The 14,747-nt window shown below is 49.0% G+C and overlaps 1 protein-coding gene across 1 annotated transcript in view; it reads right to left on the reverse strand.

Moving 5' to 3' along the window:
- GSG1L (GSG1 like) overlaps positions 1 to 14,747 on the reverse strand; it is a 213,847-nt gene that overhangs the window by 25,008 nt on the left and 174,092 nt on the right. The window contains exon 5 of the mRNA XM_060123259.1: positions 1,247 to 1,414. Coding sequence (XP_059979242.1) covers positions 1,247 to 1,414 — 168 coding nt within the window. The remainder of the gene's footprint in view (positions 1 to 1,246; positions 1,415 to 14,747) is intronic.

Genomic DNA, 14,747 nt, shown 5'->3' on the forward strand with positions numbered 1-14,747 from the left:
ATACCGCAAAAAAAAAAAAAAATAATAATAATAATGTCAGGTTGTGTAGGTGCTATGAAAAAACAGCAATGATAAAGAGTGACTAGGACAGGGTGTATGGGGGTGTACAAATTTGGATGAAGTGATTAAGGAAGGCTTCACTGAATACGTGACATCTGAGCCATGACCTGAGTGAGCCAGCCAGGTGAGGATTCCAGGCAGGGGCAAAGCAGGTGCAAAGGCCCTGAGGTGGGGATGAGCTTGTAGTGTTCAAGAGACAGAAAGGAGGCTCATGGGCAAGGGAGAGATGATGGGGTCTGCAGCAGTCAGAGGGAGGTTCTGGTGTGGCCCCCACCATCCTCCACCATGCTACTTCTTGACTTAAACCCTTCCATGTGCCCCACGAAGAGTCCAACTCCTCAGTGCTGCCCAGCTCCACAGTCTCCTTCCCCCTTTTCCTCCTCAGACTCTGTCATCAGTCCTGAGAACCTTTCAGTTCCCTGCCACCAAAAGGCATTATGGCATGTCCAATCAGCTCCCCCAAAGCAGGCTGTGATAAAGATTTGGGTACAGGTAGTTTATTTAGGAGATGGTCCCAGGAAATATGATAACCATTTGCTTGTCCTTCCACCCATGCATCCATCCATCCATCCATCCATCCATCCATCCATCCATCCATCAATTCATCCACATAACCACCCACCCAACCATACATACATCTGTCCATCCACTCAACCGTCCATCCATCCATCCATCCATCCATCCGCCTACTATTTATTGCCATCTTCTCTATTCCCAGCTGGACTCTAAGGACTCAGGTGATCAGATGTGGTCCCTGACCTTGAGGAGCCCTCCTCCTCTAGCAACCGTCACGGATCCCACTGCTGAGTCTTTTTTTTCACTCAGTGCTGTGACACAGCCCAAGAAGGAAACCTTGGTTCTGCCTCTCTGTGACCCTATCTTGGTTCTAAGAAGCATGGGGCCCAAGGGTAAACACTCAAACGTGATTCCCTTCTTGGTTTCTCAGGCTCTGTTCACATAAGCCCAAGGCAACCTCATGCCCCATAAAACATTAAAATGTCCCAGAAATTCCAACATAGTGGGGTCCAAACGCTGCCTCAGCCAGCCTGCCCCTTCCAACCCGCAACCCCCCAGAACACTTCCGTCAGATCACTCTAGTTTTCGACTGGCGCCCTGTGGCCACTGAGGCCGGGCCTCGGGCTTCTGATTCCCAGTGGTGGCCAGAGGTGACCCCATGTGCACTGACCTCTCCCGGAAGTACTTGATGGCCTCAGGGTCTATGAAGGTCGGCTCCTCCCGGTAGCCCTGCTCAAAGACCTTGCGCTTGTGCCGGAACTCAATGACCGTCTTGGTGTAGGAGTTGAGCGTGGTGACAGAGGCTGCCATGCAGCAGGTAAAGGAGCCCCACGCCAGGCTGCCAAGAGACGAGGAGAGAGGTGCCACGGTGAGGGTGGGCAGGGGACAGAAAACCACACCCACCAGACATCCGGACCTGAGCATGTGCTGCTGCAGAGAAGAGTAAGACTTGAGCCCTGCCCCACCCGTGGTCTGGCCTGGGAGACATCATTATCTGTACACTGTGATGCAGACACCACAGAGGTCATCACTGGGAGGCAAGAAGAGAGCGAGTCATTCCATCCACAGGTCGGCATCAGGGAAAGTGACCAAAATACAACAACGCTTGCAGTCGGTCTTGGAGGATGAGTGAGAGTTTACTAGGGGGAACAGCATTCTAGGAGGAGGGAAGAGCATGTGTAAAGGCGTGGAGACAGGAGGCAGTAGGAAGCACGCCACAAACCGTAGGAGGTTTGAGGTGCCGAGTGAGGGGGTGTGAGGAGGTTAGTTGGAGTTGATGACAGAAAAGCAGAGGGGGGTCAGATGCCCTAGTAGCTGATTTTCCATGAGAGTTAAATCACCCTTGTTCCCGAGTGACCTTGGCAAAGGTGTTTCGCCTGTCTGCCTCATAGAGTAAGTACCACGTCACAGGCCTGTTGCAAAGATTAAAGGAAACGACCCATTAAAAATATCTTAGAACAGCGCCTGGAAATAGCAGGCACTCAAGAAAGGTTTGCCCTCGTTACTGCCATCACTATTATCAACATCCTTACTACCCACTTTTTTTTTTTTTTAAATTGGGATAGAGTTGCTTTACCATGTTGTGTTAGTTTCTGCTGCACAGCGAAGTGAAATCAGCCATATGTATACATAGATCCCCTCTTTTCTGGATTTCCTTCCCATTTAGGTCCCCACAGAGCACTGAGTAGAGTTCCCTGGGCTACACAGCAGGTTCTCATTAGTTATCTATTTTATACATATTAGTGTATAGATGTCAGTCCCAATCTCCCCATTTAGCTGACTTGGTTTCCAAGCTCTTTCTCTGTTAGATTAAGGCTCTCTGCTCACACCTCCTCCGGGCACAGCTGGGGACTCCTGGCTGCGCTCACCTGATGTGGATGTCAGCCAGAGCTGGAGAATCTGTCCTGTCCACATCTGGAGAGAAGGGAAGGGGGGTGTGGAGCTAGGAGAGTCAGCTGGCCAGGCTGCTGGTCTTCTGTGCTCCAGCGCCCACTCTAGAAATGGCCTCCTGCCTGCTTCCTCTGATCAAGACCATGCAGTAACATGTAGAACCAGAAGTGGGGTACCCGCCTTGCTCCAGTTGCACCCGGTCTGGTTCCCAGGTACCTGTTGCCCAGTCTCTGTCTTGATAACTGGTTTCCTACACATCAAGGGCTCAGTTTTGTTGCTGCCAACGCTGCACTGTCTCAGGGCCTCCAGCCTCCCCTTCCACCAGCCACCCATTGGGTCTCTCAACATCACCACCCCTGCATTACTCAAGGTCAGTGCAGCCCACCTCCCATACCCACTGCTCTTCTCTGCGTCAGCCTCAGAAGGAAAGCAAGGGGAAATCTGAGGATTCCGCCTTTCTCCCAGGGATCCCCATTCATCATCTCTCCCTTAGCGCAAAACCCTTTAGGAGGGGGCTTCCCTGGTGGCGCAGTGGTTGAGAGTCCGCCTGCCGATGCAGGGGACACGGGTTCGTGCCCCAGTCCGGGAGGATCCCACATGCCGCAGAGCGGCTGGGCCCGTGAGCCATGGCCGCTGAGCCTGCGCGTCTGGAGCCTGTGCTCCGCAACGGGAGAGGCCACAACAGTGAGAGGCCCACGTACCGAAAAAAAAAAAAAAAAAAAAAAAACCTTTAGGAGATTCCCCTGTTTTTTCATAAGAAACTAATTTAGGTCCTCTAGAAACTCTGAGTATCTATAATAGACAGCTGCAGGGTGTCAGTCTGGCCCCTCTAAGAACTGCCCTGTCCATCAAAGGGCGTAGTAGGTGACCCCACCCTACTGTTCACAGATGATTGGAGGAGGGCCGAACATCTGTCCCAAGCTGGTCCAGTCAGATACATTGTTCTCTCTTCTGAACAATGAAACTGAAGAGTCTAGCTCAATCTGGGATGTCTGTTTGAACTAGAGTGATGGAAATTCAGAACATGAGGACAGAGAATGAAGCAGCAGGCTTTTTCTGGAATTCCATGAGTACACGTCTGTTGGTTTGGCCTGACCAGCACCCATTCTGTAAAGGGACCACTACTCCCCTCCTCTTGGGCCGTGTGGTTCCTGTGGGGTTGGCCTCACCCTCAAACTTTAGGGGTGTGCACATGACCTAGGCCTGGCCAATGAGAGTGTCACTTCCATCTGGCCACAGTAATTGGTTCAGGGATGGACATGTGACACCCTGATTAGGCTATCGAGACTCATTCCCAGGACTTTTGCTGAAGCTATTGGGAAACAGGGCTCATCTTTTTTCTGGGGTGCCAAGCTGGTGGGATTTGAGCCAGGAGCTGCTGGAGCCCATTTGGTCACACACCCCCCCCACCCTGAGAATGAAGCTGACTCAAAGGGAAGCAGAGCCACAAAAAGGAGCTATAGATCCCTGAGTTGAAGCCATTACTCCTGGACTTTCAATTATAGGAGCCCAAATGCCTTTTTCGGAATTTTTTCCTCCCTCAAGCCAGTTTGAATTGGGTTTCTTTCATTGGCAACAAAAGTTCTTATACAATTACTTTCTATAAATTCCCTTCTTTTGCATAAGTTCCCTTTGAAGTGATTTTCTAGTCTTTACAACCAGGGATCTTTACTCTGAACAGGTCTAACTCTCAACTCTGATGACTCAGCAAGATGGAGCATCACATTCTACCACATACCCCTGTTTAATTTCACCACGGTCCTCATAACACCCTGCACTTCTCTTGTGTCTTTTTTTTTTTTCTTTTTTCTTCTTGTGCCTTTTTATCTATTTTTTTCTTTGTTTTTATTATTATTTTTTTTTTATTTTTATTATTATTATTATTTTTTTTTTTGCGGTACGCAGGCCTCTCACTGTTGTGGCCTCTCCCGCTGCGGAGCACAGGCTCCGGACGCGCAGGCTCCGGACGCGCAGGCTCAGTGGCCATGGCTCACGGGCCCAGCCGCGCCGCGGCATGTGGGATCTTCCCGGACCGGGGCACGAACCCGTGTCCCCTGCATCGGCAGGCAGACTCTCAACCACTGCGCCACCAGGGAAGCCCCTATTCTTTGTTTTTAAATTAAACATTTTATTTTGAGATCATTACAGATTCACATGCAGTTGTAGGAGGTGATTCAGAGAGATCCCTGTGTACTCTTTACCCAGTTTCCCCCAATGGTAACATCTTGCAAATATAGTAGCAACCGGGATATCGACACTGATACAGTCAGGATACAAAACATTTCCATCCATCACCACAGTGATCCCTCCTGTTGCCATTTTATAGGCATACCCACATGGCTCCCAACCTCTGGCAGCCACTCATCAGTTCTTCGTTCCTATAATCCTGTCATCTCAAGAATGCTGCATTAACGGGGTCACCCAGTACGTATGTCTGGGGTTGCCTTTTCTCGCTCAGCATAGTTCTCTGGAGATTCATCCAAGTTGTGTGTATCAAGCATTTGTTCCTTTATATCGCTGAATCGGATTCCTAGAGCAACGTATGAGCTGCTCCACACTCTCACCAGCTTTTGGCACTGTCACTATTTATTAATTTTAGCTATTCTGAGAGACATGTAGAAATATCTCATTGTGGCCTTCATTTGCATTTCCCTAATGGCTAATGGTGTTGAACACCTTTTCATTTGCTTATTTGCCATCTGTGTATCCTCCTTGGTAAAACGGCTGTTCACGTTTTTTGCCCACTTGCTTTCTTTTCATAAATTTATTTATTTATTTTTGGTTGCGTTGGGTCTTAGGTGCTGTGCACAGGCTTTCTCCAGTTGCAGCAAGCGGAGGCTACTGTTCCTTGCAGTGCGCGGGCTTCTTATTGTGGTGGATTCTCTTGTTGCGGAGCATGGGCTCTAGGTGCGTGGGCTTTTAGTAGTTGTGGCTTGCGGGCTCTAGAGCGTAGGCTCAGTTGTGGCGCGCGGGCCTAGCCGCTCTGCGGCATGTGGGATCCTCCCGGACCAGGACTCAAACCCACGTCCTCTGCATTGGCAGGCGGACTCCCAACCACTGCGCCACCAGGGAAGTCCTGCCCACTTTCTAATTGGATTGTTTTGCTATTGTTTTTATTTACTGTTGAGTTTTGAGAGTTTTTATATATCCTAGATATTAGTTCTTTGTCAAATATGTGGTTTCCAATAGTTTCTACCAGTCTGTAGCTTATCTTTTCAACCTCTTAACAAGGTTTTTCACACAGCAGAAGTGTTTAATTTTTTTTTAATTAATTAATTAATTTAATTTTTGGCTGCGTTGGGTCTTCGTTGCTGCGCGTGGGCTTTCTCTAGTTGCGGTGAGCGGGGGCTACTCTTCGTTGCAATGCGTGGACTTCTCATCGCGGTGGCTTCTCTTGTTTTGGAGCACGGGCTCCACAGCGTGCTGGCTTCTGCAGTTGCAGCACACGGGCTCAGTAGTTGTGGCTTGCGGGCTCTAGAGTGCAGGCTCAGTCGTTGTGGCGCACAGGCTTAGTTGCTCCGCGGCATGTGGGATCTTCCCGGACCAGGGCTCGAACCCATGTCCCTGCATTGGCAGGAGGATTCTTAACCACTGCGCCACCAGGGAAGTCCCAAAAGTGTTTAATTTTGATGAAATCCATTTGATCAATTTTTCGTTTGACGCTTTTGATGTCAAGTCTAAGAACTCTTTGCCAGGTCTAAATCCCAAAGATTTTCTCCTAATTTTTTTCTAAAAATTTTATAGTTTTACATTTTATATCGAGGACAATGATCCATTCAGAGTTACTTTTTATATAAAGTAAGGAGTTTAGATCAAGACTGGGTTTTGTTTGCTCGTCTGTTTGTCACCATTTGTTGAAAAAGTTATTCCCTGTTCCACTGAATGGATTTACACCTTTGTCAAAAATCAGTTGGGCATATTTGTGTGGGTCTATTTCTGGATTCTTTGTTCTGTTCCATTGATCTGTAGGCCTATCCTTCCACCAACACTACACAGTCTGGATTACTGTAGCTATATAGTAAGTCTTGAAACTGGGTAGCCTGATCCGTCCTGCTTTATTCTTCTTTCTCAAAATTGTTTTAGCTATTCTCGTTCCTTTACCTTTCCTAATAAGTTTTAGAATAATCTGGTCTAAACCTACAAGAAATGTTGCTGAGATTTTAATGGGAATTGCATTAAACCTCTATACCAACTTGAGGAGAATCAACATCTTTACCGTGAACATGGTGTATCTCTCCATTTATTTAGATCTTCTTTTATTTCTTTCATTAGCATTTTGTGGTTTTCAACAAGCAAGTCAAGTAGCTGTTTTGTTAGATTTATGACTATTTCACTTTTTGAAGTGTACACAGTATTGTATTATTTAGTTTTGTTGCCCAACTGTTTTTTCTAGCTTATAGAAATATAATTGATTTTTTTGTTTTTTTATCTTGTATCCTGACACCATACTGAACTCATTTATTAGGTCTAGGCATTTTGGAGGGGGTAGATTTCTTAGATTTTTCTACAGAGACAATCATGTCATCTGCAAATAGGTGTAGCTTATTTCTTCCTTTCCAATCTCTATGCGTTTTATTTACTTTTCATGCCTTACTGCACTAGCAAGAACTTCCAGCACTATGTTGAGTAAGAGTGGTGTTCCCAGTCTTAGGGAGAAAGCATTCAATCTTTCACCATTAAGTATAATGTTAGCTGTAGGTGTTTGTAGATGCTCTTTGCCAAGTTGAGGAAGTTTCTCTCTATTCCTAGCTTTCTGCAAGTTTTTTTAAAAAATCACAAACGGATGTTGAATTTTATCAAACTTTTTTCTGCGTTGATTGATATGATTATGTGGTTTTCACTTTACGTCCCTTAATCTTCTGCCATCAATAATACAATTGCCTTAAATATTTCCCGAGTAATTTAGAACCACATCAGACCACATTATAATTTTTGCTTCAATCATCATGCATGATTCAGAAAATTCAAGAGAAAAAGTAAAAATGTTCTTTCTTCATTCCTAACATTCCAAGGTGCCTTCTTTAATTTTTTTTTTTTTTCCTGTTTAGAGAACTCCTTTGGCCATTCTTTTAGGATAGGTCTGCTGACAACAAATTTTCTTAGTTTTCCGTCATCTGAGAATGTCTTGATCCCCCCTTTCCTTTCCTAAAGGATATTTTTGCTAGAAATGGAATTCTGAGTTCTTTTCTTTCAGGAGTTGAAATGTCATGTCACTTCCTTCTAGCCCCATGGTTTCTGATGCAAAATCCCCTGTTTAAATTGGTTTTCCCTACAGTTAAGGTATTGTTTCTCTCTTGCTGCTTTCAATTTTCTTTTCTTTCTTTTTTTCTTTTTTTTTTTTTTTGCGGTACATGGACCTCTCACTGTTGTGGCCTCTCCCGTTGCAGAGTACAGGCTCCAGACGCGCAGGATCAGTGGCCATGGCTCACGGGCCCAGCCGATCCGCAGCATGTGGGATCTTCCCAGACCGGGGCACGAATCCATGTCCCCTGCATCGGCAGGTGGACTCTCAACCACTGCGCCACCAGGGAAGCCCAATTTTTTTTTTTCTTTGACTTCAGGTTTTTTAAAAACACAGATGTATCATAGTGTGGATTTCTTTGGGTTTATCCTGTTTGGGTATCCACTCAGCTTGACTCTGTAGGTTTATGTCTTTTACAAAATTGGGGAGTTTTTCAGCCATTATTTCTCTGAGTATTTTTTCAGCACCCTCTTTCCTCTCCCCTTCTGGCACTCCAACGTTAGATCTTTTGTTATAGTCCCAGAGGTCCTTGAGGCTCTGTTCATTTTTTTAAAGTCTATTTTCTCTCTATTGTTCAGATCAGGTAACTTCTATCTTCAAGTTCACTGATTCTTTTCTCTGTCCTCTCCATTCTGCTGTTGATCCCACTCACTGAAGTTTTTATTTCAGTTATTGTATTTTTCAGTTCTAAAATTTCCACTTGTTTCTTTTTCATATTTTCTAGTTCTTTCCCGAGACATTTCTTTCCTGAGACTTTCTATTTTTTCATTTGTTTCAAGGGTGTTTGTAATTGCTTGTTGAAGCATCTTCATGATTGCTTTAGAATCTTTCTCAGATGATTCTAACATCTCTGTTATCTCAGTATTGGGATCTCGTCTTTTTACTTTCAAGTTGAGATCTTCCCAGGTCTCGGTATGGTCAATGATTTTTAGTTGCAAACTTGACATTTGGGGTATTTTTTTAATGAGACTCTGGATCTTGTTTAAACCTTCTGCTTTAGCTGACTTCCTCTGACACTGTTCTGACACAGGAAGGGGGAACACTGCCTTGTTAATGCCAGGTAGGAGTAGAAGTCTAGGTTTCCCACTGGGCCACCACTGACATTCAAGATGGAAAGGTTCCTGGTTACTGCTGGGCAGGGGTGGGAGTTCTGACCCCCTTAGGCCTTTGCAGATACCACTCTGGTTGGGAGGGGCAGAAGTGCCTCATTACTCCTCCCCAATTTGCCTCCACTGACACCACAGGGAGGGGGATGTCTTCATCACCACTGGGCAGTGGCGAAAATCCTGACTCTCCACTACGTCTCCTCTGACATCACTCCAGCAGGGATAGGGAGGGTTCTTACTTGTTACTGCCTACTGGGGGTGGGAGTCCAGGCTCTCCAGGTGACCTCCACTGACACTCAGGGATGGGTAGGGCATATTACCGTCAAGCAGGGCAAAAGTCACAGCTCGCTACTCTGGTACCAGCTCGGCAGGACGTGGGCGTGCAGCTGAGTGCCTCATTATAGCCTGATGCCATGAGATCTAAACTTGGCATGAGTGGGGTAGAGGCACAGGGTGGTTTTGCTGTTGTTGTTTGGGTTTTTTTTGTTTTTGTTTTTTTCCTGTGATGGGTGACTGGGTAGAGCAGTTATTGCTAAAAGTTTTCTGTCTTGGTAGGCTGGCCCTTTTCTGGTTCTTGGACTAGAAAGCAGACTTTTAGAGGCATTTTTATGGGGTGGGGCACGGGGGGGTCAGTGCCTTTTGGCATTTCTGAGTTGTTGATTTCTTCAGCTCCAAAGCTGGGATGTAGGAGACAAAAAGTACTCACCAGTGTGTTATCCCTTGGGTCCTTAGCCAGGCTACTGTCTTCCCTCCACCTCTCAGAGGCTTATTATGTTTGTTTTATATATAATGTCCGGGATTTCAGTTGTACTTGGCAGGAGGATAGGGAGAAGTCTGCTCCATCTTCCCAGAAGTGCAAGTTCTTATTATTTGTTTTCGGATTGTCTTCCCCCACACTCCAGAATGTCAGCTTTATGAAAACAGGAGCTTTATTTCATTCACTGCTATTTCCTTAGCGCCTGAAACAGTGCCTGGCACATAGCAGGTGCTCAATAAATATTTGTAGAATGAATAAAAACAGATAAAATAAAAACAGATAGAAAAAAACCTGTTCTGGTTTTGATGTGGGTGAGGGGTTCAGGGGTGCATCTGTGAGTCTTCAACTTCCCTGCTCCCCAAACCCCCGGCCCTCAGGCCCCCATGCAGGGCACAGATTGGAAACTTCGCGTCTGGCACGCCTGCTGGTGTTTGCAGCTTTGCTGGTGTTTGCTGGACTGGTACAGTGAGGCACGTGGGTGGTTGGCCTGGTTTTTGGAGACAAGGACAGAGTGGACACTGCGACACGGATGGGGGAGGGGAAGGGGAGTGGCTGTCAACTAACTCTCTGTCTTCTGGGAGCTATAGGGGTGGGTCGGGGGATGCTAGGGGACCAGATTCAGAGATGCATGGATGCCACCTTGAAATCCACCCCAGGCCCTGCTCGGTGGAAAGATTGTACCTGGTCACTGAGGGAGGCAGCCCCCGTCCACCTGCAGGCCAGATGGGCATAGGGTCACTGTGTGGGGCAGGACATGGTGCAGATGCTCCTAAGGTAGGCCATCCTCAGTGCCTGTGAACTGAAGGAGCCAGGAGGTGATGACGGCAGGTTCTGGGGGCCCAGCTGGTCCATCCACGGCAGCAGGGCACCCTTGGGCACCACAGTGCTCTCTCCCTGCCCTGTTCTTAGAGAAAAGGAGGCCAGTGCCACCTGCCTAGGAGGGGGGATGAGTAAGAGCAAGAGATTCCTGCGGACCACACAGCCTCTCGGTAACACCAGCAAACACCCTGTCCAGTGGTTCTTTGCAGCCAAGGCTCTTCCAGAACCCCCCTCCTCCTGCTGCAAGAGATCAACTTGCTGAAATGCCAGCTCAGCCCTGCAGAGAGGGCAGGGCAGCCTGGGATCCCCAGAGAGGGAAAGGGCTAGCCTGCTGTTTCCACAGGGTCATGTAGACTGAAGAGGAGGGGAGGGGAAGAAAGGAGGACAGTGGTGAGGCCACCACATGACACACAGATGGGCCCCAGAAGCAAACAGAGAGGGACCACCCTCCTGGGACCTGGCCTAACTTGCTACTCTCGCTGCGTGACCTGGGACAAACTACTTAACCTCTCTGGGCACCCAGCTTTTATAAGCTACAACTCCATGATGTTCTACTACCCTCATTCTGTCATGTGAATGCTCAGGATTGGGGTTTCACCGTGTGTGCTAGGGTAGGAGGGCCCCTTTATCCACCCCTCTCCATTTTGATCAAATGCAAAGCGGAAGTAGAAAGTGACTAGCTTTCCACTCTCCCACCATCACCAGGAAAACTGACATGCTGACATTCCAACCGGGGTCACAAAGTTCAATTCCTGCAAGGTCAGACAAATGACTAAGTGAGGAAATTGTAAGGCAAGGGAAGGCAATAGGGAGCAGTGGGGACTTGGGTAAAGTAGAGAGCAGGTGCCTCATCCAAAGGGGGCAGCCTCTACTCAGCTGAAGCTGACTGCTGCCATGTGGCAATGCAGGCTAGACACAGACATATCTTCCAATAGTCAAGAGAAGCCAGAAACCTGGATTTTTACGTAAAGTTTTTACGAATTTGAATGACAGAAATAAATGCAAATTAAAAAAAAATAAACCACTGTGGAAGGTCAAACAAAACATCTACAGGCTGGGTTCAGCCCTGGTCTTCGTGCAGTTTGGAGCCTCTGAAGCTAATTGCGTGACTCGGGCCTTTGCCCTTCCTGAGCCTGTATCCTCATCCCTCAAGTAGACATGGCAACCCCTCCAAGTGGGAGTCAATGGCAGGACCGGAAAGCTCAGGGCTTGTATAGTGCCTCCTGCTGTGCCTGCTACAAAGTTAGGTGCTGACCAACCTTGGTCTCATCCACCCCTTCCCCACACCAAGCATCTGCTGTGTCCCCGTGCCCCCCATCTGCCAGGGTCTTGCCTTGGCACTGTCATAGGTGGACCTGGAGAGAGTTAAGACAAAGAGCTGAAATAAAGGAGCAGGCAGGAGAGCTGGAGGGACCGGGGTGCAGGGCAGGGATGGGGTTCCGCAGCTTAGTGGGGGCCCACGGAGGGGAGTCTGGGCGTGAGGGCCAGGGCTGGATCTCAAGGAAACACTGAAGTCCTGAAAACAAGCGTGAGTAGCAAGTCGGGGCAGACTGGGAAGAACGGAGCGCAAGGGGCTGCCTGCAAGCTCACCTATGTCATCCTCTTGGACATTTGGGTCACATGTCTCTCAAAAAGTGACAATGGCATTACCAAAGGCCCAATGTCATTATCACCATTTATAATCACTGCCACTCACACTTACTGTGTATACACACTTTAAGAGCTGGGTGTCACATGGCCCTCACGATAATAAACCCATTAGACCTGCATTGCTGTGATCCCTACTCTAGAGATGAAGAAGCTGAGACTCGGAGAGGATGGGTCGCTTGCGTTTAATAGCAAAACGCATCGAGCACATTCTCTGTGCTAAGTGCCTCATGTGCGTTATTTCACACAGTCTCCAAAGATGCCCCCCACCCCTGAGACACACCTCCTGGGGTTCATGCTTTGTGCAGCACGTTCTCCTCAACCCTGGCCCCGTTACTTGCTCTTGACCATCAGAACGCAGCAGACGCGACACTGCGTGTCTTCTGAGGCAGGGTCATAAAATAAACTTGCAGCTTCCGCTTGGATCTCTTGGGACACTCTCCAGGGACCCAACCACCGTGCCTGAGAAGCCAATCTCGCTGACAGCCGAGCTCCCAGTGCCAGCCAGCGCCGACTGCCAGCATTGCGAGGGGCTACCCTGGATGCCTAGCCCAGCGGGGCCCCAGAGGACTGGCCCCAGACAGCATCTGACTGAAACATCGTGGAACAGCCCGGAGCAGGACACCCAGCTGAGCTGGGTCAACCCACTGAACCATAAGAGATAATCACACATCTTTTATTTTAAGCCACTAAGTTTTCTGAGGACGTTTGATAAATCAACAGAGAACTAGAGCACCACTCACAGGAGCCCCGTGACGTGGAAACTCAGGCCGTCCCCATTTTACAGTTGAGGATACTGAGGCGCAGGGAGGGTGAGTGACTTGGCCAGGCCCACCGCTGGTGAAGGTCAGGGTCAGGATCTGCTCCCAAGCTGCCTGATTCCTGAGGCCGCCCCTCAACCACGCCCTTATGCTGCTCACGGTGGCCGGCAGTGCCCGTCAGGGCGAGGTTTGAACCCAGGCTGGTGGACCCCTAACCGTGGAACCTTCGCCTTCCCGCGCACGTGTGGCTCTCGAAAGCTGGTCCCCAACATCCATTGAGCTCCTCAGAAGCCCCAGCCGACAAGCCCCTGCAGCCCGTTCTTCCTCTCCTGCTGGGCCAGGAGACAGAGGCCGGTGCTGTCTTGCCGTGGAGCTGGCCTCCTCCCTGGTGGGGGGCTGGGGGCAGAATTTTGACAAACGGCCGCACACATATTAAACAAGAGAGATGACACTGCACAGCCCTGGCAAGGCCCCCAGATGCGAGGGATGAAAAATGGGGCTGATCTATCTTGCGGGCCTCAGTGACAAGGAGAAATGGATCAGACCTAACAGGGGCTGCACACCGGGCACCGGCCTTAAATAAGTCAAATGGGAATTGGGTGCCCCTTGAGAGGCTGGCCTGGGGGGAGCTGAGGAGCAGGGCAGGAGGCCTGGCTTTCAGGGGAAGAAAGGTTCCCGTGGGAGACCAGCAGCCTGGGCTCCAGGCCAGGCGGAGAGCCAGGGGCTGCTGGAAAGAGAGGCACGTCGGGGGAGGGGGTCCGGAATCCTGAGCAAGTGACCCAACCTTTCTGAGCCTCAGTGTCTACGTATGCAACAGGGGGTTATCGTGCGTGTTAAATTTCATGTCAATAACGACAATATTAGAAGAACTAGTGTTCCCTGAGCATTTACATGTGCCATGTGCTAAACACACATGAACTGTCTTACTATTAGCCCATCCCCTCTGAGAGGCAGAATATAGAGGTTGAGAGCGTGGGCTCCAGAGCCAGACTGCCTGGGTTCAAATCCCAGCTCCGCTGCTCACAAGCTGGATGACCCTGGACAGGTTACTTAAGTTCTCTGTGCCTCAGTTTCCCCTCCATGAACCACCTACCTCATAGCGCTGTGGTGAGGTTTCCCCACGACTGTTCTACTTAAAGGGATCAGGGTCTGTGTTGATGGGTCCCTTTAGGGCACATGCCTTTAGCTTTAAGGGGGCGGAGCCAAGCAGAGAGTGGGAAGGGGCAGAAAAATAGCAGGAGTGCCCACTGGTCACAATCAAAGCCTTTCTTGCTCCATTCTGACCACCTTCCCCCCAAGACGCCCTCTCATGGGCACGTCTTTGCACCTGCCATTCCCCTGTCCAACACGCTATCTTATTCCCTCCTCCAACAGCTTGCCTGACCAAATTCTCCCCCGAGGACGCTCCCCAGGGGAAGCTGGGTCAGTGACCGTTTCTCTGTGCTTCCGTGGCTGTCTGTGACTCCCCCCACCCCGAGCCAACCACCCACATCATAGCATGGGTTCAGAGTACTGCTTGTCCATTGTCTTAATCCCCTGTTACCACACTGTCTCAGCCACTGCTGTACCCCCAGTACCAGCTGCCCCCAAATAAGTGCTCACTCGGTTAATATGTGTTAAATGACTGAGTGGATAAATGCCCCTAGGCACCAGAACCGGACCTGGATGCCCTGCGTAACAGACAACTGTGGTCACTGTCTTTGCCAGTGCACATTCCTCCTTTTGAGAACACCTCGCTCCGCCCTTGCCCCACCCCCAGTTATCCATTAGAGGACCTCTCCTCCATCTTCCTGTCCAAGAGTTTGGATGGGGCAACCCCACCCTCTGCACCACATGACTTAGGCCAGACAGTTAGAGCAGCTGAGTCTCCTCAGGGTCTAAATCATTGGTGGCAGTATGGTCACATGACTTAAGCTAACTCAGTGAAAGGCATAAACAAGATTTTGTCT

This window comes from Lagenorhynchus albirostris, chromosome 15, assembly GCF_949774975.1.
Source record: "Lagenorhynchus albirostris chromosome 15, mLagAlb1.1, whole genome shotgun sequence".
In the NCBI taxonomy this organism is placed as follows: Eukaryota; Metazoa; Chordata; class Mammalia; order Artiodactyla; family Delphinidae; genus Lagenorhynchus; species Lagenorhynchus albirostris.